Source organism: Carcharhinus amblyrhynchos, chromosome 6 (assembly GCF_965287045.1).
Source record: "Carcharhinus amblyrhynchos chromosome 6, sCarAmb.v2.hapA, whole genome shotgun sequence".
NCBI classification, from domain to species: domain Eukaryota; kingdom Metazoa; phylum Chordata; class Chondrichthyes; order Carcharhiniformes; family Carcharhinidae; genus Carcharhinus; species Carcharhinus amblyrhynchos.
This window is the reverse complement of record NC_137329.1, coordinates 93,208,536-93,232,764: the sequence shown is the minus strand read 5'-3', so window position 1 is coordinate 93,232,764 and position 24,229 is coordinate 93,208,536. Positions and strand designations below refer to the sequence as shown.

Below are 24,229 nucleotides of genomic sequence, written 5' to 3'. Positions count from 1 at the left end.
ATGTTGCTACTGGTTTGTTCTTTTTTTCCTTGTGTAGATATTCCCTCTTTATTCATTTCTCCTTCCATCATAAGGTCGGAAATGGGGATGACCGCTGATGATTGAACAGTGTTTAGCATCATTTGCGATTCCTCAGATACTGAAGCATTCCATGTCCAGATGCAACAAGATCTGGACAATATCCAGGCTTGGGCTGACAAGTTGCAAATAACATTTATACCACACATGTGCCAGGCAATGACCATCTCCAACAAGAGAATCTAACCATCACCCCTTGATATTCAATGACATAACCATCGCCAAATCTCCCCCATCAACATGCAAGAGATTACCACTGAAAAGAAACAGAACTGAACTAGTCTTCAACATGTTGTAGCTACAGGAGGAGGTCAGAGGCTAGGAATACTGCGCTGAGTAACTCAAAGAAAATTAAAGCAAAAAGTAAAGTTAATGTAAAAAGTAAACTATTTTATTAGTCACAAGTAAGGCTTACATTAACACCGCAATGTAGTTACTATGAAATTCCCCTCACTTCCTGACGGTGCATCATCTACAAGGCACAATATTACCTGCCATTCACTCACAATCAAAAACCTGGAGCATCCTTCCTAACAGCCCCGTGGGTGCACTTACACCACATGGCTTTCAACAGTCAAGGCGGCAACTCACACCTTTGCACGGGCAGTTAGGGATGAGCAATGAATGCTGGCCTAGCTAACACGTCTACACTCCACAAATGAATATAAAAACTCTTTTTGTGCAATTTCCACACTTCCTTTCTTCAGTTCAGTAGCAATTCTAATATGTGCTAGCTGGGAGATGGAACTGGTGGGTGCAGCAGACAAATTTTGATCAGCCAGAACAGATCTGACCAGGGGTGCAGTGCCAGGTTTTGGTGACAGCTACTGACGTTGCAGGGTGGTTGCATGATTCTCATTCTGTAATGTGTGATGGCATAGTTGCACACCCACACAACCTACAGCAGAAAAAACAGGTCAAAATGTAGGATGGCACAATTGTTAGCAATGCTGCCTTACAGCACCAGGGACTTGGATTCTTGGCTTGGGTCAGTCTGTGTGGAGGCTGCATGTTCTCCATGTATCTGTGTGGGTTTCCTCCCAATGTTCTGGTTTCCTCCCACAGTCCAAAGATGTGTTGGTTAGGTGCACTGGCCATGCTAAATTCTCCCTCAATGTACCCAAACAGATGCCGGAGTGTGACAGCTAGGGGATTTTCAGTAATTTCATTGCAGTGTACTGTAAGCCTATTTGTGGCACTAATAAATTTTAAAAAATCAAGGGGTCAGGTGGCACAGACCAGGCCAGTGTGTATACAAACACATTTTTTAGAAAATATGAAGTTCACATGCAGGAGATTCTGGCTTACTCTGCTCATCATCATTAAATATCTGTGCTAACTTTGGATATATGCACCATTTCGGCAGATCATTTATCAAGTTTTGCCAATTTTCATCATTAAAGCTGTGCTGTCTGATAGAATTATGAGCAGTAGACAGGCACTGAGATGATATTAAATATTAGCATATCATTACATTTGCCATTGATTCCTGGTTAAAAGCTTGTACAGAATGAGATCTGAAAGAATCTTAAGTGCTTTAGAAGTCTATAGTAAAGCAATTTATGTGGATGAACTTAATGTTTGTCATGGGGGAAACCAATTCTTGGCTCTCTCTATAATAACTAATCAGGCCGCTATTTTGTGACCAGCTATAAATAGCACTTAAAGCAGCTTTAACCACTTAGTCACTACCTAAACAGGTTACACAATATGGTTTCAAAACTGGAAAGATGCTATGCTTAATAGCTTTAATCATAAAGAGCAAAAAAAAAGTGCGGTAAGTTTAAAAAAAACGCAGAAAATGCTGAAAACATTCAACGCCAAAATGAGAGCAGACACATCAATGCTTCCATTATAAATCCTTTGTTAAGGTTATCCCCAAGAGACATTAAAAATAGTAAACTACTTCATCTGTACAGCATGCTGTAAAGCACAGTCATTTTACATAGTGCATTTACAGTTACTTTCTACCCTTCTCTCCATTATTATGCCTTGTACAACCATGTTTTTGTGTTATCAATTTCAAACAAGAGGCAGGATATTCCATTCTGCAGACTAAGGGGGGAATTTTCCCATCATGCCCACCACTCAAATCATAGCTGGCAGGGAACAAGCCATGCAAAGGTCCGTGGACCTCAGGAGGGATTTTCCGGTTTTGGCGCAAGCGCAAGTGTGATGGTGAGTGGAAAGTCAATGTGATTCCTACTATGTGATAACTGCACAATCTTTCACTTTTCAGTTCATTAACTGTGCATCAGGGAGGAACTTGGCAAATTTCCTGGGATGCAGGCAGCGATTCACCCACTCCACCTTACCTTATGGGGTCGAAGGCTCCATATTGAAATGGCATCCAGACAGACATTCGCTCAGCGCAGGTGTGCTATGCACACAAAATCCGTGGCCTCTAAAAGATTAAAACCCTCAGCATCATGCTTCACAAGACCTCCCTGGGGATCCTCCTCCAGGCCTATCCAGGAAAAGTGGGAGGTCCCCTTTCCTCAGGATGAGAATAGTAGGTTCTCCCACTTGACCATGGCAACTTGGACGGAGGTCATTGGTGAGGTCAGTGCCCATTGGAAACAAAAAGGGACTTTCCTGCAGTGCCAAAAGATGATGAATGATCTGCTCCGCTCTACCAAGGTAAGTGAAACTTCAACTCTCTCCAAACTCAGACTCTCATTAGGGCATCAGGCAGCCTAAGAGTCACATGGATGTCACACATGACTAAGTGGAGGCAATGGCTTAGTGGTATTATCGTTAGACTATTAATCCAGAAACTCAACTAATGTTCTGAGGACCTGGGTTTGAAGCTCACCACGGCATATTGGAACATGAGTTTTAAAAAAATCTGGACTTAAGAATCAATTGATGGTCATGAAATCATTGTCGATTTCCAGAAAAGCCCATCTGGTTTATTAATGTCCTTTAGGGAAGGAAATCTGCCATCTTTGCCTGGTCTGGCCTATATGCAACTCCAGCGCCACAACAGTGTGATTGACTCTCAACTGCCGTTAGGCAACTAGGGATGGGGAATAATTGCTGGCCAACCAGCGATGCCCATGTCTCACAAATGAAAGAAAAAGCAGATGGGGCATCAGCACTGAAATGTCTGCCAGCCACTTTCAGATCCCAACTCATTTAAGATCCTGAACAAACAGCGTCTTCATCCCTTACTGGGGAGGACTCAGCACACAACAGGCCTTTTGAAATGCTCTTTCATCCGTAGAGATCACAATCGATCGGTTTTTATGCAAGACAAGCTGCCTTGTGATTAAAGGGAGAGAACCAAGACCAAAAGGAGGAATGTGGAGTTAAGGACACTCTGCCACAATAAGGAATGGGCTGCAGAGCTAGTTGGAGAAAGTAGAGATCATTCCTGCGCAGAAAGTGAGATCAGCTTCCCCAAACAAGTCTATGGGTGCATCCAGTACAGACCATCAACAAGCATACAATGGGCACAATCTTCCCAAACAAATTCTAAGTGTCTTCATCATGAAATTCTAAGTCTGAAAACCAAATTGAGCCCATTGAGACCACCACTATGACACTACCTCCACAGCAGGTGGCGAGTTAAAATTTGGGAAATATTTATTAGGCCCATTAACAATAACCAAATAAAGAGAGTGAGAATTTGCAGGTTGCTGATCTTAGGGTAAGTGCTGGGATCTGGCTGCAGTGATTTCCGATGCTGACCAACACAGTGGTTGAAATGTATCTCATGACTTATGGTTAGAACATAGAACATTACAGCTCAGTACAGGCCCTTCGGCCCTTGATGTTGCGCCGATCAGTGGAACCAATCTAATGGCCCTCTAACCTAAACTATTCCAATATTATGCACATGTCTATCCAATGACCATTTGAATGCCCTTAAAGTTGCTGAGTCCACTACTGCTGCAGGCAGGGCATCCCACACCCTTACTACCCTGAGTAAAGAGCCTACCTTGACTGATAAGCCCATTGGTCCATTTCTGTACTCTAACATTTTATGATTTTTGTGGCAAACCATGCTTACAAGTCCTGTACCCTGATACTGAGTAGGTATTGAGAATATTGACTCTCTCATCTCCTGCAATTATTTTCTTTCTTCCACTTTTTCTCCAATCTCTCTGCACTATGAACTATTGAGAGATGAGATAGCAGGTGAATTACCTGTAACATGGCTAAATGCCGATACTATTCAAAAGTTATGTGAAGCATGTATAGCGTAATAAATGTCAAACATGACACTGCATTGGCAATGCCCATGGTTGGTAATGGGCTGACAGCAAGCTTTCTACATCTTTGAGATTGAAGGTATGAATTTGTGTCCCATATGGCGAAAGCATTTTTACTTCATCAGTCCACTAAATGTACAGGCCTGGAAAATGTCACTCCAGTTCATCTCAATAATCTCATTTTCTAGAAAACATTGTATTCTATGACATCAACCTTATTTATCCATCATCTGTTTTCGAAGTACTTATCCAACTCTATCTGGATTTTAGTATGCAATCAACTGCCATTTCCTCCATTAGCAAAATATCCAATACATTCACTGTCCTCTCTGTAAAAATATTGGCCGGGATTCTCTAAACCTAAGTGCCCAACAGGCAGGAAAATGGGAGCATTTCCTACCTGTTTTTTGGATGTACTTACCTAAATGGATCTCCGACACGCTGAACAATACAGGGTGCCATAGTGTGATTCATACTGGTAAATGATGAGCAGGGCTTATTCCTGCCTGAGAGGCTGGCAGCATAGTGCTGAATGGGCCACTGTGCATTTGCCAATCTGTCAGTGCAGAGATAGGCACATGCCCACTGGCTCACCCTACCGCCAGCCTCCTGATTGCTGGCCTCCAATTGCTGCCTTCCCCAGAATCCCAGCCCTGATCACTGGCTAACCCAAACCCCACCCTGGGCCAGCCCTGATCCCCTCCGCAACGATGACCAGACCCAAGCTCCACCCACCCCCCACGACCCTCCTCCCTACTTCACATTGATCCCACTTGCAGAGTGGCAGTGTCCCCCTCACGCACAACCACCCCACCCCCCCCCCCCCCCCCCCCCCCACCAATCAGCTCCCCAATAGCCCTTGTCCTGTCGATATGCCCAGCCTCCTTAGCACTGTCCAATGCCCACAGGGCAATGCCAGGGTGCCAGGCTAGCACTGCCAGGCTGTCACTGTCCACAGCAGGTGGCTCCAATTTCCTGGGGTGGGCCTCAATTGCCTCGGTCCCCACCAGTGGGGGGAGGACTATCGTTCCGGGTCCGCTGATCATCAATTTCATTGATATTGCCAAATCATAATCAGCTCCGCACCAATTTCTGGCACGGAGCTGATTGTGCTTTTAAAAAAAAAAGCACCTGGGAGACTCGTAACCATCCAGACATTTGTCACAAACTTTGCAAAAGGATCCTGCTGTTTTCTCCCGGCCCACTGCACTGCTTGAGCAGCACAGCAGGCAAGGAGGATCCTGGCCATGAAATCTAAACTGTTTCTTTATAATTCCTTTTTGGTAATGATCTTTTATGCAATTTAGTACCATGTTAAACACAGTTATGGTTTTTACATTTATCTTTTACAATCTTGAATGCTTCTTCAAGAATACCCCTGGATCTTCTCTGAACATGCCCAATTACTATAACCTCCCCTCACAATGCCTTATCCCAGATGTCAACTGAGCATATTCGAGTCTCTGCAATGGGCCAATATGCCTCACGTCGTACACTGGCTAGAATTGACACGGTGCTTCAAGGTAGGACCTGATTAAGATAGCGATATGCATTATCAACAGCAATGTCAACAATACTGACACATACGTGAACCAAGACAATTCATTTCGAAAAAAGCAAGTTTCCTCACCTTTGATTAGGCTGCCAGCATGGTCTATCCTTCAAATATTCAGTGCAATACTCCAGAGTGTCCAGTTCAGCAATGTGGGTTTGTGTGTTTTCAAGACCCCAAAAATGCAAACAATAGTGACGAGGAGCTCAAACTCGACTGTCACTGTTGGGACTGATTCCCAACTGGAGCTCTCAAATTACACTTTATGATTCGTGGGCAAGTTGACTTAATTAGGAGTTATGTTTATTTTCATTTAAAGGGCAGGAACAACAAATGTCATTCAATCTTAATAAAAATTCGAATCATCTTTCCATCTCAGCATTTTAACTGTAGCATTTTTACAGTTTATAAAAGGATGACACTGTAAATGAACCTATATTGGCAAAAGCCAATCACTTTACCACAGTAAAGAGTAATAGTTCACATTAATATCTTAATATGCAATCTCTGTAAAAGGAATTAGCTGCCTTGTTTCTGAATAAAGAATATTCTCACACAAAAACTATAGGAAAAAAAAGATTTAGCCAATTCAATAACAATACACCTACTGTGTGGGCTTGGAGACTTGACTTTGAAACTTTCCAAATTCTCCTGGGGCTGTCCATTCCTTCCCAGTCTACATTGAAAAACAGGAGAAGGTTAACTTTAGTTTGCTGGCAGCCACATTATTTCAATGTGAATGCAGGACTAATATATGCAATTCTTGCTTCACTGAACTCAAGGGAAGTGCACACTGTTTAGAATTTCCTGATTTGCAGAGGGAACTTAGCTACAATGTTAGACTGCAGAAGCTGGGGATGTTCTCCCTGGAGCAAAGGAGGTTGAAGAAAGATCGGCTAAAAGGTGTACACAACTGTGATGAGTTTAGATAAGGTATGCGAAAAAAAAGCTGTTCCTATTAGCTGATGGCTCAAGGTCTAGGGGACACAGATTTAACATTTTGGGCAGGAGAAGCAGCAGAAAAAGTGTGAAGAACATTTTATCCAGAGAGCAATAATGACCTTGAATTTGCTGACAAGAGTGGTGGAAATGGAGACAACCAATGCTTTCAAAAGAAAGCTGAATAAGCACTTGAGGGCAATAAACTTGCAGGACGACTGCAATGGCAGTGGTGGACAGGGATTAATCATTCTACAGAGGGCCAGCATACCAATCATTGGCCAAATGGCCTCCTGCTCTGCTATAATGACTCCGTGATGAAATATCTCCTGATTGCCATGGTCCCCTGCATTGTGTCCTATGGAGCCTACTCTAACGTCAAGACCTTTTCATCGATTTAACAAATAACCTTCCAGCATCAATTAGATTGTTATTTCCTATTTTTAAACTACAAATTTGATTTGCATTGTTAAACTTTATTCTGCAGTTCTTAACTTTGTACTGTTGTGCTTCTATTCATCTTATTCATGAAAACATAGCTAATAAGTTAAGCTAACAGTAACTGTTGCAGGCTAGTTTGGGGCAATGCTTATTTATAATTTATTAGTGTCACAATAGGCTTACATTAACACTGCAATGAAGTAACTGTGAAAATCCCTTAGTTGCCACACTCCGGCGCCTGTTCAGGTACACCGAGGGAGAATTTAGTATGGACAATGCACTTAATCAGCATGTCTTTCACACCGTGGGAGGAAACCGGAGCACCCGGGGGAAACCCACTCAGACACAGGGAGAATGTGCAGACTCTGCACAGACAGTGTCTCAAGCTGGGAATCAAAGCCAGGTCCGTGGCACTGTGAGGCAGCAGTGCTAACCATTGTGTCAACGTGCCGCAGGTTAACGTGTGAAGGCGAGAGCAATACTTCTTCCCCTTTTGCTGGTCTTCGTGTTTTGTGTAAAAGGAGGGTATTTTTCACAAATGAATCTTCCTGTGAACAGGTTTTACATTATAGCTTCTCCACAGCATTTTCAGCACAGCAAACACAGCAGCAGAGGCCATTTTGTGAAGAAACTGGGCATTTATCATCTCCTGTGCTGCAGGTGGATTAAAGCACAGCGTGTGTGGATACCACTTCCCGATACCAGTTTTACCAATGCATCTCAAGTGTTAGTGGGCTCTACGTGTAAACCAACTTAGAACAACTTCTTCCCTGCTGCTGTCAGACTTTTGAATGCACTTGCCTTGCATTAAATTGACTTTTCTCTACACCCTAGCTATGACTGTAACACTACATTCTGCACTTTCTCCTTTCCTTCTCTATGAACGGTATGTTTTGTCTGCAGAGCTTGCAACAATACCTTTCACCCTATGTTAATACCTTTGACAATAATAAATTAAACTTTTAAAAAATGCATAGGCCATTAAGGCACCAGTAAATCTAAAATTAGACAGCTCAATTTCATTTTGTGCCTAGGGTAAAACAAGTCCTTAATCCAGACCTTGGAACATATATATTGATATTATACCTTTCCAACTCTAGCCAGGAGTGTGATATTTGAAGGGTTGTCATTTGTACTCAGCCAGAACTCAGAATTATCATCAGAGGCCACTGCAAACTGAAATTCACCTGAAACACAGCATAATAATTAATTAGCTTTCTAGAAACCTACTAACCCAAGTATTATTCCAGTTCTTCCTTGAAGCTATTCTTTTTTACTAAATATGAAAACATGGGTGGAATCAACTCTCAATGCACACATTGTTGAACTGGCAGAACAGGTTGAGAAGGCAGTTAATGAGGCATTCAGCATCTCAAGCTTCATTAACAGAGGCATGAAGTACAAACAAAGAAGTTAAATTAAACCTGTATAAAATACTGGTTCAGTCTCAACCAGAGTATAGCATCCAGTACTGGATACCACATTTTAGGAAGACGTGAAAGCATTAGAGAAGGTACACAAAAAAATTTGGGGAAAATGATTCTAGCATTCAGGGAATTCAGTTACACAAATACACTAGAGAAGCTGGGTCTGTTCTCCTTGAAGAGGAAGTTGAGAGATTTGAGAGTTATTCAAAATCATGAGATGTCTGGACAGAGTAATAGGGAGAAACTGTTCCCTTTAGTGGAAGGGTTCAGAAGCAGAGGGCACAGATTTAAGAAAATATGCAATCAAAGCATGAGGAGAAGCATTTTAATGCAGTGTGTTGCTAAGATCTGGAATGCACTGCCTGAAGGTATGTTGAGGGAGGGTCAATCAAGGCATTCAAAGGGGAATATGGTTATTATCTGAAAAAGGAAGATGTGCAGGGACATGGGGAAAGGGGGATTTGACATTCGTGTCATGCTTTCACAGGGAGCTAATGGATTGAATGGCCCTTTCTGTACTGTAACTATTCTCTGATTCTCTGGCACCTTCCAAATTGTTAGCCAAGTTTCAACATCAAACTTTACATATGAACATTTCCACGTGGCTTTTTTGGGGTCAGGTGCAAAATGCACATGCACCTCTTCCAAGGTTGGGGTCCCCCTGTGAGGATCACAGGAATATTGCGCTTCCTCCCATACACTATTTCCAAGAGCTGGTGCATGCTTTGAAAGCTTTTAAAAAAAAAATCACCACATTGAAGAATTGATGACCATTAGGGAAGCTTGCTGAGGAGTCAATAACATTCTGAAAGGTAAGTGTGAAATGATTCCACACCTTCAAATGTCCCTATTATATGCTATCTTGTAATGTAAATGCGTATTTTAAATCTGTCTTTGATCTTACAGCTCTGTCTTGCAAAGGGAAGTTGACCGTTACATTGACCACCTTTATGTAAGTGCAGGCATGCTCTACAATACTGTTTCACATTGGAGAACGTACTATAAGACATTCAAAACTATCGAAAAATGTGTCATATTTGACACGGGGATTTAAATTTAACGGCAGCTAAAATGGTGAAAGCAGCCCTGTTTTTGAATGGTTAAAGAAAAAGAAATCACAACATCAGCTTCCTTCAATTGATCGATAGGCAATCTGCTTTGAAATGGAGAAGTCACCAAACATTCTTTCAACTTCAGTCTATTGCGGTTTCAATAATGTTTGATAACTGTGGCCATAATGAGCATTTGGTTTCTTTCCAAAAGTTAATGGTCAGTTTTGAGAGTTTGTAGTAACATTCTCAGCCTTTGATGTGATTCAGAGCGTATAGTTGTTTGTTTACAAAACTTAATGGCAACTTTTTAAAAATTCATTTTATAGGGTATCATTGGCCACATCACCATTTTTGGCCCATCCCTAGGTGCCTTTGAGAGTGTGATGATTTTTCTTGAATAGCTGCAGCACCTGAGATATACATACACCCACAGTGCTGTTAGAGAGCAAGTTCTAGTATTCTGATCAGCAACAGTGAAGGAATAACAATATATATCCAAGTCAGGATGGTGAGTGACTTGCAGGGGAATCTGCAGGTAGTAGTATTCCCAGGCACTTGCTGCTCTTGTCCTTCTAGACGATAGTGCTTGTGGGTTTGGTAAAGATGTTGCCTAAGGAACTTTGGTGAGTTCCTGCGGTGCCTCTTATAGATAGTACACAAAGCTGCCACTGTTGGTCAGTGATGAAGGGATTGAATATTTGTGGAAAGGTTGGAATTACACTGATCCAGGAAAGTGGACAGTATTCCATTACACTCCTGATTTGTGTCTTGTAGATGTGGACAGGCTTTGGGGAGTTAGGAGGTGAATTACTTGCCACAGGATTCCAAACCTTTGACCTTCTCTGGTAGCCACAGTATTTATATAGTTAGTCTTGTTCAGTTTCTGGTAAATGGTAACCCTCAGGATGTTGATAATGTGGGATTCAGCAATGGCAATGCCAATGAATGTCAAAGAACGATGGTTCAATCCTCTCTTGTTGGAGATGATCATTGCCTGGTACTTACGTGCGAGAATGTTACATGCAACTTGTCAGTCCAAGCCTGGATATTGTCCCGGTCTTGTTGCATTTAGACATGGTCTGCTACAGAAGGTGAGGAGTTGCAAATGATACTGAACATTGTGCAGTCATCACCAAACATCCCCACTTCTGACCTTATGATGGAAGGAAGGTCATTGATGAAGCAGCTGAAGATGGTTGGGCCTAGGACACCACGCTGAAGAACTCCTGCAGTGATGTCCTGGGGCTGAGATGATTGGCCTCCAATCATCACAACCATCTTCTCTGTGCCAGGTATGATTCCATCCAGCAGAGAATTTTCTCCCTGGTTCTCACTGACTCCAGTTTTGCTAGAGTGCCTTGATGCCACACTTTGTCAGATGTGGCCTGATGTCAAGGGCAGTCACTCTCACCTCACCTCTCGCATTCAACTCTTATGTCCATGTTTGAAATAAAGACCATAATGAGGTCAGCTAAGTGACCCTGGTGAACCCACACTGAGCGTACGTGAGCAGATATTGCTGAGTAAGTGCTGCTTCGGAATGCTATTGATGACTCCTTCCATCACTTTACTGATGATTGAGAGTAGGCTGATAGGGCGGTAATTGGATAGGTTACATTTGTCCTGTTTCTTAGAGATACCTGGGCAATTGTCCACATTGCTGGGTACATGCCAGTATTGTAGTTGTACAAGACCAACTTGGCCAGGGGCACAGAAAGAGGTTCTGGAGCACACATCTTTAGCACTCTTGCTGTAATATTGTCAGGGCCCATAGCCTTTGCAGTATCTTCAGTCATATCTTGACATCACATGAAGTGAATTGAATTGCCTGAAGGCAGACATCTGTGGTGCTGGGGACCTCCAGAGGTGACCAAGATGGGCTATCCACTTGGCAGTCCCGGCAAACAATTTTTGCAAATGCTTCAGCTTTATATTTTGCACTGATGTGCTGAGCTCATTTATCATTGAGGATTGGGATATTTGTGGAGCTCCACATCTTCCTCCTCCAGTGAGTTGTTTAATTGTCCACCACCATTCACAGCTGGACGTGGCAGGATTGCAGAGTTTATTGGCTGTGGGAGTTTGTCTCCACAAGGACTGTGCACTGGTCATTCCTACCAATACTGTGATGGACAGATACATCGGCAGCATCCAGATTGGTGAGAATGAGGTCAAGTATGATTTTCCTTCTTGTTGGTACCCTCATCATCTGCCGCAGTCCCAGTCTAGCAGCTGTGGGATGGCATGGTGGCACAGTGATTAGCACTGCTGCCTCATAGTGCCAGGGACCCTGGTTTGATTCCCGGCTTGGGTCCGTGTGTGTGGAGTTTGCATGTTTTCCCCATGTCTGCGTGGGTTTCCTCCACAGTCTGAAGGATGTGCTGGTTAGGTGCACGGGCCATGCGAAATTCTACCTCAGTGTACTCGAACAGGTGCCGGAGTGTGGCGACTAGGACTTTTCACAGTAACTTCATTGCACAAGCCTACTTGTGACTCAATAAATAAACTTAAAACTATGTCTTTTATAACCTGGTAAGAAGTCTCACAATACCAGGTTTAAGTCCAACAGATGTATTTGGTAGCAAAAGCCACCAGCTTTCGGAGCGCTGCTCCTTCGTTAGGCAAATGACGAAGGAGCTGCCATATCTGATGAAGGAGCAGTGCTCTGAAAGCTAGTAGCTTTTACTACCAAATAAACCTGTTGGACTTTAACCTGATGTTTTGAGGCTTCTTATTGTGTTTACCCCAGTCCAATGCTGGCATCTCCACATCATGACTTTACAATCTGGCCAGCTCAGTCTACCAAGCCATTCTTTGTGATGGACATTGAAGTCCGCCACCCAGAGTACATTCTGAACCCTTGCCACCCACAATACTTCGGCCAAGTGATATTTAACATGGAGGAGCACTGATTCATCAATTATGGGTATGTGGTAGTCAGAAGGTTTACTTGCCTATGTTTAACCTGGTGCCATCAGATTTCATAAGGTCCAGAGTTGATGTTGAGGACTCCCAGGGCAACTCCCTCCCAATTGTAAACCACCGTGCTGCCATCTCCGCCGATGACACAGGACATACCCAGAAATGGTGATGGTGGTGTCTGGGACATTATCTGTAAGGTATGATTTTGTCATAACAACAACAGGCTGTTGCTTGACTAGTCTGTGAAACAGCTCTCCCAATTTTGGCAAAGGCCCCCAGTTGTCAGTCAGGGGGAACACTGCAGGGTCGATAGGGCTGGGTTTGCCGTTGTTGCTTCTAGTGCCTAGGTTGGTGTCGGGTGGTCTATTCAGTTTCATTCCATTTGAAGCAGTTGAATACAACTGAATTGGTTGAATACAATTGCTTGGTTTGCTCTGCCATTTCAGAGGGATTTAAGATTCAGGCACATAGCTGTGGGTCTGGAGTCATGTGTAGGCCAGACCTGTCTCCTTTCACATGATGCTGCTCACTCTAATCATTGTGGGATGGTTTTGTTTTTATCATACCATGGAGACAGAAGACTCTTCAGATTGTACCTATCACACACTGAATTGCTTTTCTTTTGAAGTGTGGTGGCTATTTTTATCTGGACAAACACACTAGTGACTCTTGGCCAGCAATGTCTCTCAAAGAGATGCCTGTTTGAAACAGAGAAAAATCAATCGATTTGTTTACAGATCCAGCTGGATTGAAATAAATTTAATATCAATTTCAAAAAAAAATCTCTGCAAACAAACGTAACCACAAAGGTTACAATGAAGAGAAACCTGGACTATCTTTCAAGGATACCACTAACCCATAATTAGCTGGAATTTCTTTTTATGCAATACAAATTTCACATCCATGGTTTCCAATTCCATGAGTTAAACTATATTGCACCAATAACCAAGTAAAACTTTCAAGTGACAGCAAGGAATCTTCTATGTTTTCTGCTTTAGGCTTTTTTAAACAGAGATTTCAGCATCATGCTATTTTGTCTCAGATTGTCATTTGAGTTCAGAATGTGTATCATTCCAGTCATAAAAAGATCACCAATAGATATTCAATTTAATGAATTAACCAATTAAAAAGAGATTAGGTAATACATTAGTAAATATTTTTGATTTTAGTTAAAGCAGAAGATAAAGAACTGTACAAGTTTATTGAAGGACAGTCACGTTCTCAGTCAAGTGTGAGTCACTTGTAGTTCAGTACACTCTATTAGGTCCATTTTCATCCATAAAAATAAAATGCTTTATTCACATATTCTGTACCCTTTGTCCATAAAATTAATGGTAATTTTTTCCTCTCTAATCATATTTTTCACCAAGTGCATCCTGAGCAATCTAAGAGGGTAAGAAGTCTCACAATACCAGGTTAATGGCCAACAAGTTTATTTGATAGTAAACCCACTAGCTTTTGGGGTTTGCCCCTTCGTCAGGTGAGTGAGTGAGGTGAGCAAACCCTGAAAGCTAGTGGGTTTACTACCAAATAAACTTGTTAGACTTTAACCTGGTGTTGTGAGACTTCTTACTGTGTTTACCCCAGTCCAATGCCAGCATCTCCACATCAATCTAAGAGGGGCAGGGGTTTGGCTGTCAATGCTTCCACAGCCCACCTCATGAGGCAGGTATATTTGCTGAAATATATTTCACATCCAGCATGACAGATTATGCAGCAGCCTCCCCCTCAGCTCTCAACCCCCTGCCCCTCCCCCACAACCTTTCCAAGACTGTACTGAATCCAAGCAATGCTTGCCCTACAGTCAGAGGATTTCAATAGCTGCAGGTTAAGAGCGAAGCCCCTTATACTGCTGTGATATTCACCATAGAAGCTCAAATGGCAATCAGACAATCTTACAATCGTGTGTTCTGGCCCTTTAAGAAGCAGATTAATGGAAGTCCAAAACTGATCCCTGTACATTCTTTCATTTAAAAGCAATTCACTTTCTGCACACTGCAAGTGGTAAAGCAGTCCATGTATAATTTTCATGTATAAAAAGATGCCGGTTGCAGGAAATTAGTTAGTTATTATGGTGGTAGGGGTGAGAATGATTAAAATGAAAAGAGAAACTGACTTACTATCTGCATTTGGATGGATATAGCCGAATATTCTGAGCCCGTAGTGAGTCCATCTTGGTGCCACCGCCAACTTCTTGACCACAGTTCGTGTCTAGAAAAATTTTATTGATCTCAAAGAAAGCAGCAACCAGATAATATTTAGCGTATTTTAATTTCTCCCATAATATCTTAATTTCTTCCGTATACAAATACCTTAATTCAAATGAAGATCTTAATCTCTCCCATGTACAAAGATCTTAATCTCTCCCACGTACAAAGATCTTAATCTCTCCCACGTACAAAGATCTTAATCTCTCCCACGTACAAAGATCTTAATCTCTCCCACAAAGACCTTAACTTCTCCTGCAAACAAATATTTTAGTTTGTCCCATTTACAACTTTACAAAAACAGAATATTAATCAAGTACAGTGGCTTGTGTGAGTCAGTGTTGCTAGCATGTTATTTGTAAAAACAACAGATAGATCTGCAGTGCCCTAAATAGCTTCACATTCTGAATTAGTCAATAGGACAATATCCACGTGACCTTGTCATTTCAATTGATTTTGACTTCATTCCGTCATCTTGTCGACCAAAATTAAAGCAACTAAACGATTCCAATGAATTAAAAAGAGATACCTGTGATTAATTCCCTGCAAACACCATCCCACCCAAACCGACATGGGACTTTTCTTGTTTCCTCCCCACTCTCCCACCCGGGTATTTTTCTTCTGCGCTTTTTGTTACCTAGGAAGAGGGTAGGCTACTCAGCCAGTGTGGCGGTAGCAGACTCAATTGAGACCTTAAAAAAACTGTATAATTATCTGCAGCAAAAAGAGCTTGCAGGACCCACAGAATAAAAGGGGGAGAAGGTCTAGGGAAGTTACACTTTCAGAGAGCTGGCATAGACAAGATGGGCCAAATGGCCACCCTCTGTACTCTATCTATTCTATCATCCTGTGAAATAAAATGTTCCTATCCATATAAACTAGTATGTAAACTGAAATCAGATGTCAAAATAAGAACACCTCGTATAATAGATAATAAATACCTGGGCCAGTCAGAACTATCAAGATACACACTGTGGAACTGCTTCAAACAAATTAAGATACAAGACTTAGGGAAGTTGCACGCTTTCAGGCCATTCCTTGAAACAGCAAATGGATTTTTTTCAGATTTAATAATTTTTTTATTGAACAGGCATATTGCTATAGGTAAAGTGGTTAGCAGCAAGCTTTATTGTTTACAGGACATCAAGTTCTTTCTTGAGTCAACAGTTCAACAGGGTAAGTATGTTATATTGTACTATATGCATGCAGTGTAAATTATTAAATCATATACATATTTACTCAAAATTTTATGCACACATTCATTTACTATAGGACAACAGAATGGAAACTTAGAGCTTTGTTGCTGCAATTTATTTTAAACTTTATTCATTCACATGATGTGTGCATAATTGGCAAGGCTAGCATTCATTGTCCATTCCTTTTGCTCTTGGTAAGGTGGTAGCAAGCTGCCCTCTTAAACACTACAGCTCATGTGAAGGTACTCCCACTGTGCTGTTAGGTAGAGAATGCCTGGACAGCATTTTAATCCAATGACAGAGGAGAGTTGATATATTTCTGAAAGGATGGTGAGTGATTTGCTACCCTGTTCTCAACTGCAGGGGATGAGGGTTGGCAAGTGCTATTGAAGGAGTTTTGGATAATTGCTATAGTTTTTTTTATATATGGTACACAGCAGTCAGGTTGTGTCAGTGGTGAAGGGAATCAATGGCTCAGATTTTGCTGTCCCAAATGTGGCAAACTCTGAGGTGTTTGCCGCTGACCATCAGAACACCACCACAACTTCTTGCAGCCAAAAAGTGGAAGGTGCAATGTGACTCAGTGGGTTCCAAAGGAGCTTCCGATGGTGGCTTTACCGGGTCACTTTGAAAGGCAGCAAGGACTCTTATTTCATCAATTTGGGCTGATCTTACATAACCAGCGTGGGATTAAGGGTTATGGGGAGATGGCGGGAATGTGGAACTGAGCCACGACAGATCAGCCATGATCTTATTGAATGGCGGGGCAGGCTCGAAGGGCTAGATGGCCTACTCCTGCTCCTATTTCTTATGTTCTTATGTTATTTAACATACATTTGTTTAGAGTTGTAATTAACCAGCATAAAAGTCCGCTCAAGAGCACATCCGCAAGTTTAGCCACCTGTTTAACAATCTCATTTCGGGGTAATTAATGCACAAGTTGTAATGGCTAAATAGAAATTTATTATTGATCATTATTAATTCTGTGGTAAGTGCATCACCCCATGACTCCTCAAATTCCATCTGCAGTTTACAAGGCATAAGTCAGAGTTTGATGGCAAACTCTCCATTTGTTCGGATCAGTGCAGCACTAACCACATGAAAAAAGTCCATTATTAATCACAGAAAATTAAATAATTATCAATATATTTTAGAACAACAGAAGCAAATGAGATAAATACATTAATTGATTATTTTAGAAATAAAGCACAAAAACAAATCGATATAATTTGATATTATTTAACAAATGTTAACAATAAATTAAAACTTCCTTGTTCTGTTGTCTTCAACTTGAAATTATTTCAGAATAATTTGGAGAACATTTTTAATATTAAATTGTTTTAATTGAAAGGTTAGCAAAATATGCACTCACACTTCAGTGCATTCAATGAACAGTCAGCTGAACACTTGTATCTGATGTGAATAAAATTTAATTTTAATATTGTGGAGTCAATGATCAAATGGGAGGTTAAGTTGAACTGAATAGATTTCCAACGATGCTCTGGATCACAAGGAGTTGGTTTGCAGGTGCAGCAGCATGCTGCAATTTTTTACCATTTAAACAATATGTCCATTTTGCTATTATTCCTACCAAATGGAGATCCTCACATTTACCAACATTGTACTCCATCTGCCATACCCTTGCCAACTCATTTGGACTATCTATATCCCTTTGCAAACTTTCAGTGTCCTCTGCACACTTTGCTCTGCCACTCAAGTTAGTGTCATCTGCAAATTTTGACACACTACACTTGGTCCCCAACTCCAAATCATCTATGTAAATCGTAAACAATTGTAGTCCCAGTACTGATCCCTGAGACACACTACTAGCCACTGATTGTCAATCAGAAAAACACCCATTTAGCCCCATTCTTTGCTTTGTTAGTTAACCAATCCTCTATCTATGCCAATAGATTACCTGTAACACCACGCACCTTTATCTTATGCAGCAGTCTTTGGTGCGGCACCTTGTCAAATGCCTTCTGGAAATCCAGACACACCACATCCACAAGTTCCCCATTGTCCACTGTGCATGTAATGTTCTCTAAGAATTCCACCAAATTAGTCAAACATGATCTGCCCTTCATGAACCCATGCTGCATCATACCAATGGGACAATGTATATCCAGATGTCTTGCTGTTTCTTCCTTGATGATAGATTCAAGCATTTTCCCTACTACAGAAGTTAAGCTAACCAGCCTATAGTTACCTGCCTTTTGTCTGCCTCCTTTTTTAAACAATGGTGTCACATTTGCTGTTTTCCAATCTGCAGGAACCACCCAAGAGCCCAGCAAATCTCAGTAAATTACTACTAGTGCATTTGCTATTTCCCCCGCCATCTCTTTTCTTACCCTGGGATGCATGCCATCAGGGCCAGAAGACCTGTCAAGCTTTAGCCCCATTAGCTTGCCCAATACTACCTCTTTGGTGATGATAATAGTTTCTAGGTCCTCAGCTGCCATAGCCTCCCTGTCATCAATTTTTGGCATGTTATTTGTGTCTTCCGCTGTGAAGACCAACACAAAATACCTGTTCAATGCTTCAGCCATTTTCTCATTTCCAGTTATTACAGTCCCCTTCTCATTCCCCTAAAGGATGAATGTTTACTTTAACCGCTCTTTTTCATTTTATATATGTGTAGAAACTTTTGCTATCTGTTTTTATGTTCTGAGCTAGTTTACTCTCATAATTCATCTTACTTTTCTTTATAGCTTTTCTCGTGACTTTCCGTTGACAGGGCTATCAGAGCTGCCCCTTAATGTCCCAAGATGTGTAGGTTAGGGGGATTCGCACGGTAACTATGTGGGGTTATGTAGATAGGACCGGGGTAAGATGCTCTGTTGGAGGGTTGGTGCAGATTTGATGGGCCGAATGGCCTCTTTCTGCAGTGGAAGGATTCTATTATTCTATGATCTTTGATGTGCAGGTCCCTGTTAATGTCCTTCCCCGTTAATCCAAACATCCATTTCAGCTCATTAGTATCCAGCCATTGTGCCTGCCTTCTTAATATTGTCCAAGTTTCTGTACTATATAGCAACTACTGATTCTCCTATCTACTGTACTAGTTACATCCTCAAAAACACTAAATCTGTCAGACACAATTTGACTTTCGCAAAACCATGTTGACTTTGTCTGATCATACGATATATAAATGCATCGTTAAGATTTCCTTCATAACAGATTCCAGCATTTTTCCGATAACTGATGTCATGCTAACTGGTCTGTAGTTCTGCATTTCTTGCTCCTTCCTTTCTTAAAAAAGTGTTACATTTGCTAACTTGTGTGTCTAAAATGTAATCCCTGAAACTACTTTTTTGGCAGGTCAGGCTGGGAGATGCACATGCCAGCCACTTCTACTCTATTTCCTCATAGCTCTCTGGGTGAGGTTCCGTCAGGGAGTCCCAGCCCCGCAGGGTGGGAGGGAGCCTCAAGGGCTCCTGCTCCCCCTCCACAGCACTTTGCATTAGCATTGTCTTGCTGTGGGGTCGGGGACTCGACTGAGTGCTGGTGTTCCGGGGTATGGGAGGAGTGTACCATGTGCTGAGACTGCTAACCAGATGAAGCAGCTGCTGCTCCAGGCCAGGGGTGCAGAGGTTCAGGCGTGGGCTGCACAGAATCTGCTGTCACTGGGCACACGTGTGTGTTGATTTGCAGTCTGTCCCTGCCCTGTGACACAGACCAGCAACACATGCCTGTAACGGATGCTGCAATTGTACACACAGCAATGGCTCAAGGATGTGCATTGCCCATGGCTGCACACAGACCTGCATAATCTGTGCCAGCATTTATCATCATGGGAATCTCACACAACCCTAATCGGGCCATGCATGGCACCATGGATTGTGTGATGTTGCCAGCTCCCGCAAGTAGGGGTTCTGGGCTTATGCAGCCAATGAGAATAAACCGTCATTCTACGCTCTTTCCAAACCCCACTGTACAGATGGATCTTGGTTTGCTCGGTCTGGAGCTGGCCACATTGGTGGCAGCAGGGGCAGTTCAGGAGGACAAGGCGGCAGTTCAGGAGGTGGTGGGTGTGGAGAGACCATTGCAGGATCAGCCACTACCAGACCCTCAGGAAGGAGGGCAGGGGGCTGCTGCTGAGGGCCAGGAGGTGGGTGAGCAGACTCTTGAGAGGGTGCACAGAAGGCAGAGGGTGCTGAGAGCAAGGAGTACAATATTAGCAAGTGTGAGGTATCCACTTTGGCAGGAATATTAGTAGGAGGGATTACTATTTAAAGGGCGAAAAGCTGCAGCATGCTATGGTGCAGAGGGACCTGGGGGTCCTTGTGCATGAGTCGCAAAAACCCAGTCTGCAGGTACAGCAGGTGATCAAGAAGGCGAATGGGATGCTGGCCTTTATAGTGAGGGGGATAGAATATAAAAGCAGGGAGGTCTTGCTGCAACTGTACAGGGTACTGGTGAGGCCGCTGCTGGAGTACTGTGTGCAGTTTTGGTCGCCGCACTTGCGCATGGATATTTTGGCCTTGGAGGGAGCACAGAGGAGGTTCACTAAGCTGATACCGGAGATGAGGGGGTTAAACTATGAAGAGAGACTGAATAGACTGGGTCTGTACTCGGAGTTTAGAAGGACGAGGGGGGATCTTATAGAGACATATAAGATAATGAAAGGGATGGATAGGGTAGACGTAGAGAGATTCTTCCCGCTCAGAAAGGACAGCAGGACTAGAGGGCACAGCCTCAAGATAAGGGGGTGCAGTTTAGAACGGAGTTGAGGAGGAACTTCTTCACTCAAAGGGTGGTGAATCACTGGAATTCTCTGCCCGTTGAAGTGGTGGAGGCTACCTTGCTGAATATATTTAAATCACAGGTAGATAGGTTTTTGACAGACAGGGGAATTAAGGGTTTATGGGGAGAAAGCGGAAAAGTGGAACTGATCCACTTCAGATCAGCCATGATCTTATTAAATGGCGGGGCAGGCTCGAAGGGCTAGATGGCCTACTCCTGCTCCTATTTCTTATGTTCTTAGGTACAATCCCTGCAATTCCTTCGAGGCCCTCTTGGAGGAGATGTGCCATCTGTCCAAGACCATGGTGCGACACACTTGTGAGGTGCTCTCGCACCTGACACCCTGGGGGAGCAGTTGCCACATGCTCCCTTTGGATGTGAAGGTGACGGCTGCCCTGAATTTATATGCCTCCAGATCATTCCGGGCTCCCAGTGGCAACCTAGCTAGGATCTCCCATGCCTCTGTGCAAAGAAGTGTGCGACAGGTCACAGATGCCCTGTATGCCCAGGCAGGGCAGTACACAAATTTTGATGTGGGCCATGTGGAACAGGAGGCCCGGGCTCTCGGCTTTGCATCCATCGCTGGGATCCTGAATGTGCAGGTGCAATGGATGGCATGCACATTGCCTTGTGGGGCCCCCCATGCAGGGCCAGAGCAATTTTTGAACAGGAAGGGGTTCCATTCCTTGTACGTCCAAACTGTCCGCGACCATCAAATGAAGGTCATGCAGATTGATGCACGCCATCCAGGGAGTGTCCATGACAACTTTGTACTCTGGCAGTCGGACATCCCTGGGCTCTTTGAAGACCAGGCTCCCGGGATAGATTCTGGGCAAAAGGAGTTACCTGCTAAGGTGTTGGCTGATGACGCCTGTGCGGAGGCCCAAGACCGAGGGCGGAGACCCATGCAGTCACCCAGCGCACCGTTGAACATAAGAACATAAGAAATAGGAGCAGGAGTAGGCCATCTAGCCCTTCGAGCCTGCCCCGCCATTCAATAAGATCATGGCTGATCTGTCGTGGCTCAGTTCCACTTTCCCGCCCTCTCCCCATAACCCTTAATCCCTTCTCTTATCAAAAACCCATCAACCCGCTTCTTAAAAATATTTAGCGAGGCAGCCTCCACCACTTCAACGGGCAGAGAATTCCAGAGATTCACCACCCTTTGAGTGAAGAAGTTCCTCCTCAACTCCGTTCTAAACCGCCTCCCCTTTATCTTGAGGCTGTGCCCCCTAGTCCTACTGTCTTTTTTGAGCGGGAAGAGTCTCTCCACCTCTATCCTATCCATCCCATTCATCATCTTATACATCTCAATGAGATCTCCCCTCATTCTTCTAAACTCTAACGAGTACAAGCCTAGTTTATTCAGCCTCTCCTCATAGCTCAATCCCCTCAACTCCGGTATCAGCCTAGTAAACCTCCTCTGCACTCCCTCCAGGGCCAAAATATCCTTGCGCAGGTGCGGCGCCCAAAACTGCACACAGTACTCCAGCTGCGGCCTCACCAATGCCCTATACAGCTGCAGCAAGACCTCCCTACTTTTATATTCAATCCCCCTCGCTATGAAGGCCAGCATCCCATTCGCCTTCCTGACCACCTGCTGCACCTGCAAGCTGGGCTTTTGCGATTCATGCACAAGGACCCCGAGGTCCCTCTGCACCGTCGCCTGCTGCAGTTTTTCGCCACGTAAGTAATAGTCCTTCCTACCATTCTTCCTACCAAAGTGGACCACCTCACACTTGCCAACATTAAATTCCATTTGCCATTTCCTGGCCCATTCGCCCAGCCTATCTAGATCCTTCTGCAGACTCTCCACACCCTCCGCACAATTTGCCGTTCCCCCAATCTTGGTGTCATCAGCAAATTTCGACACCCTGCACTCGGTTCCCTCCTCCAGATCATCTATATAAATGGTAAATAGCTGAGGCCCCAGCACCGACCCCTGGGGCACCCCACTAGTCACCATCCGCCAATCCGAATAGCACCCATTGACCCCCACTCTCTGCCTCCTATTTGACAACCAATCCTCTATCCACGCTAACACCCTACCCCCAACTCCATGTCCCCTGACCTTCTGCAATAACCTCTTGTGAGGTACCTTGTCAAACGCCTTCTGAAAATCCAGAAAGACCACATCCACCGGCTCTCCTCTATCCACTGCCCTAGACACATCCTCATAGAACTCCAGTAAATTTGTCAGACACGACTTCCCTTTAATGAAACCGTGTTGCGTCCGCCCTATCAAGCAATTCCCTTCAAGATGCCTCGCAATTTCCTGCTTAATGACGGATTCTAACATTTTACCTACCACAGACGTTAAACTAACCGGCCTATAATTCCCCGCCTTTTGCCTGGCACCCTTCTTAAACAACGGCGTAACATTAGCCGTTTTCCAATCTTCCGGCACTTCCCCGGAATCCAGCGACGTCTGGAAAATAACCACCAAGGCATCCACTATCACCTCCGCCATTTCTTTCAGAACCCTCGGATGCATTCCATCCGGTCCTGGGGACTTGTCCACAATCAGCCCCTCCAGTCTGTCGAGCACCACCTCTCTAGTAACAGTAATGTCATTAAGACCCTCCATTCCTACCACCTTTCCATCGCTAACACCCGGCAAATTATTCACGTCCTCCTCCGTGAAGACAGAAACAAAAAAGTTATTCAAGACCTTCGCCATATCCCCATCCCCTACCACTAGCTCCCCTTTCTCATCCTCTAAAGGACCAACGTTCACCCTAGCCAGCCTCTTCCTTTTTATATATTTATAAAAACTCTTGCTATCCTTTTTTATATTAAGTGCTAGCCCAGCCTCATAGCTTCTCCTACCCTCCTTTATCAACTTCTTTGTCAATCTTTGTTGACATTTAAACCTTTCCCAATCCTCTTCTCGCCCACTGCTCTTAGCTACTCTAAATTCCTCCGCTTTTAATTTAACACTTTCCTTCACCTCCTTCGTTATCCACGGCTTATTACCTCTCTTCCTACTGTCCTTTTTAACCATCGGAATAAATTTCTGCTGAGCACCAAGAAAGATCTCCTTAAAGATCCTCCACTGCTCCTCAGCAGACCTACCTTCCAACGCGCTCCCCCAGTCCACATTCGCCAATTCTTCTCTCATCCTACCATATTCCCCTCTATTCAAACAAAGGACGCGTGTCCGGGAACCCACTTTCTCCTCCTCCATCTGCACCAGAAACTCCACCATACAATGATCACTCTCTCCAAGAGGATCCTTCACCGCAAGGTCCCTAATTCTACCCGCCTCATTACATAGCACCAGATCCAAGATAGCTTGCTCCCTCGTCGGCTCCAACACACACTGTTCAAGGAAATTATCCCGGCAGCATTCCAAGAACTCCTCCTCGAGCCCACCTCGTCCAACATGGGTCGACCAATCAATATGCAGATTGAAATCTCCCATAACTACTGCCGTCCCATTCCTGCACGCG

The 24,229-nt window shown here is 43.6% G+C and overlaps 1 protein-coding gene across 4 annotated transcripts in view; it reads right to left on the bottom strand.

The window, feature by feature from the left end:
* The window catches only part of b4galnt3b (beta-1,4-N-acetyl-galactosaminyl transferase 3b), a 193,535-nt gene that overhangs the window by 48,002 nt on the left and 121,304 nt on the right, over nt 1-24,229 (bottom strand). For all 4 annotated transcript variants that reach the window (XM_080190978.1, XM_080190979.1, XM_080190980.1 and 1 more), the window contains 3 exons: nt 14,749-14,839; nt 8,314-8,414; nt 6,456-6,523 (listed from right to left, as the gene is read on the bottom strand). In XM_080190978.1, coding sequence (XP_080047104.1) covers nt 6,456-6,523; nt 8,314-8,414; nt 14,749-14,839 — 260 coding nt within the window. The remainder of the gene's footprint in view (nt 1-6,455; nt 6,524-8,313; nt 8,415-14,748; nt 14,840-24,229) is intronic.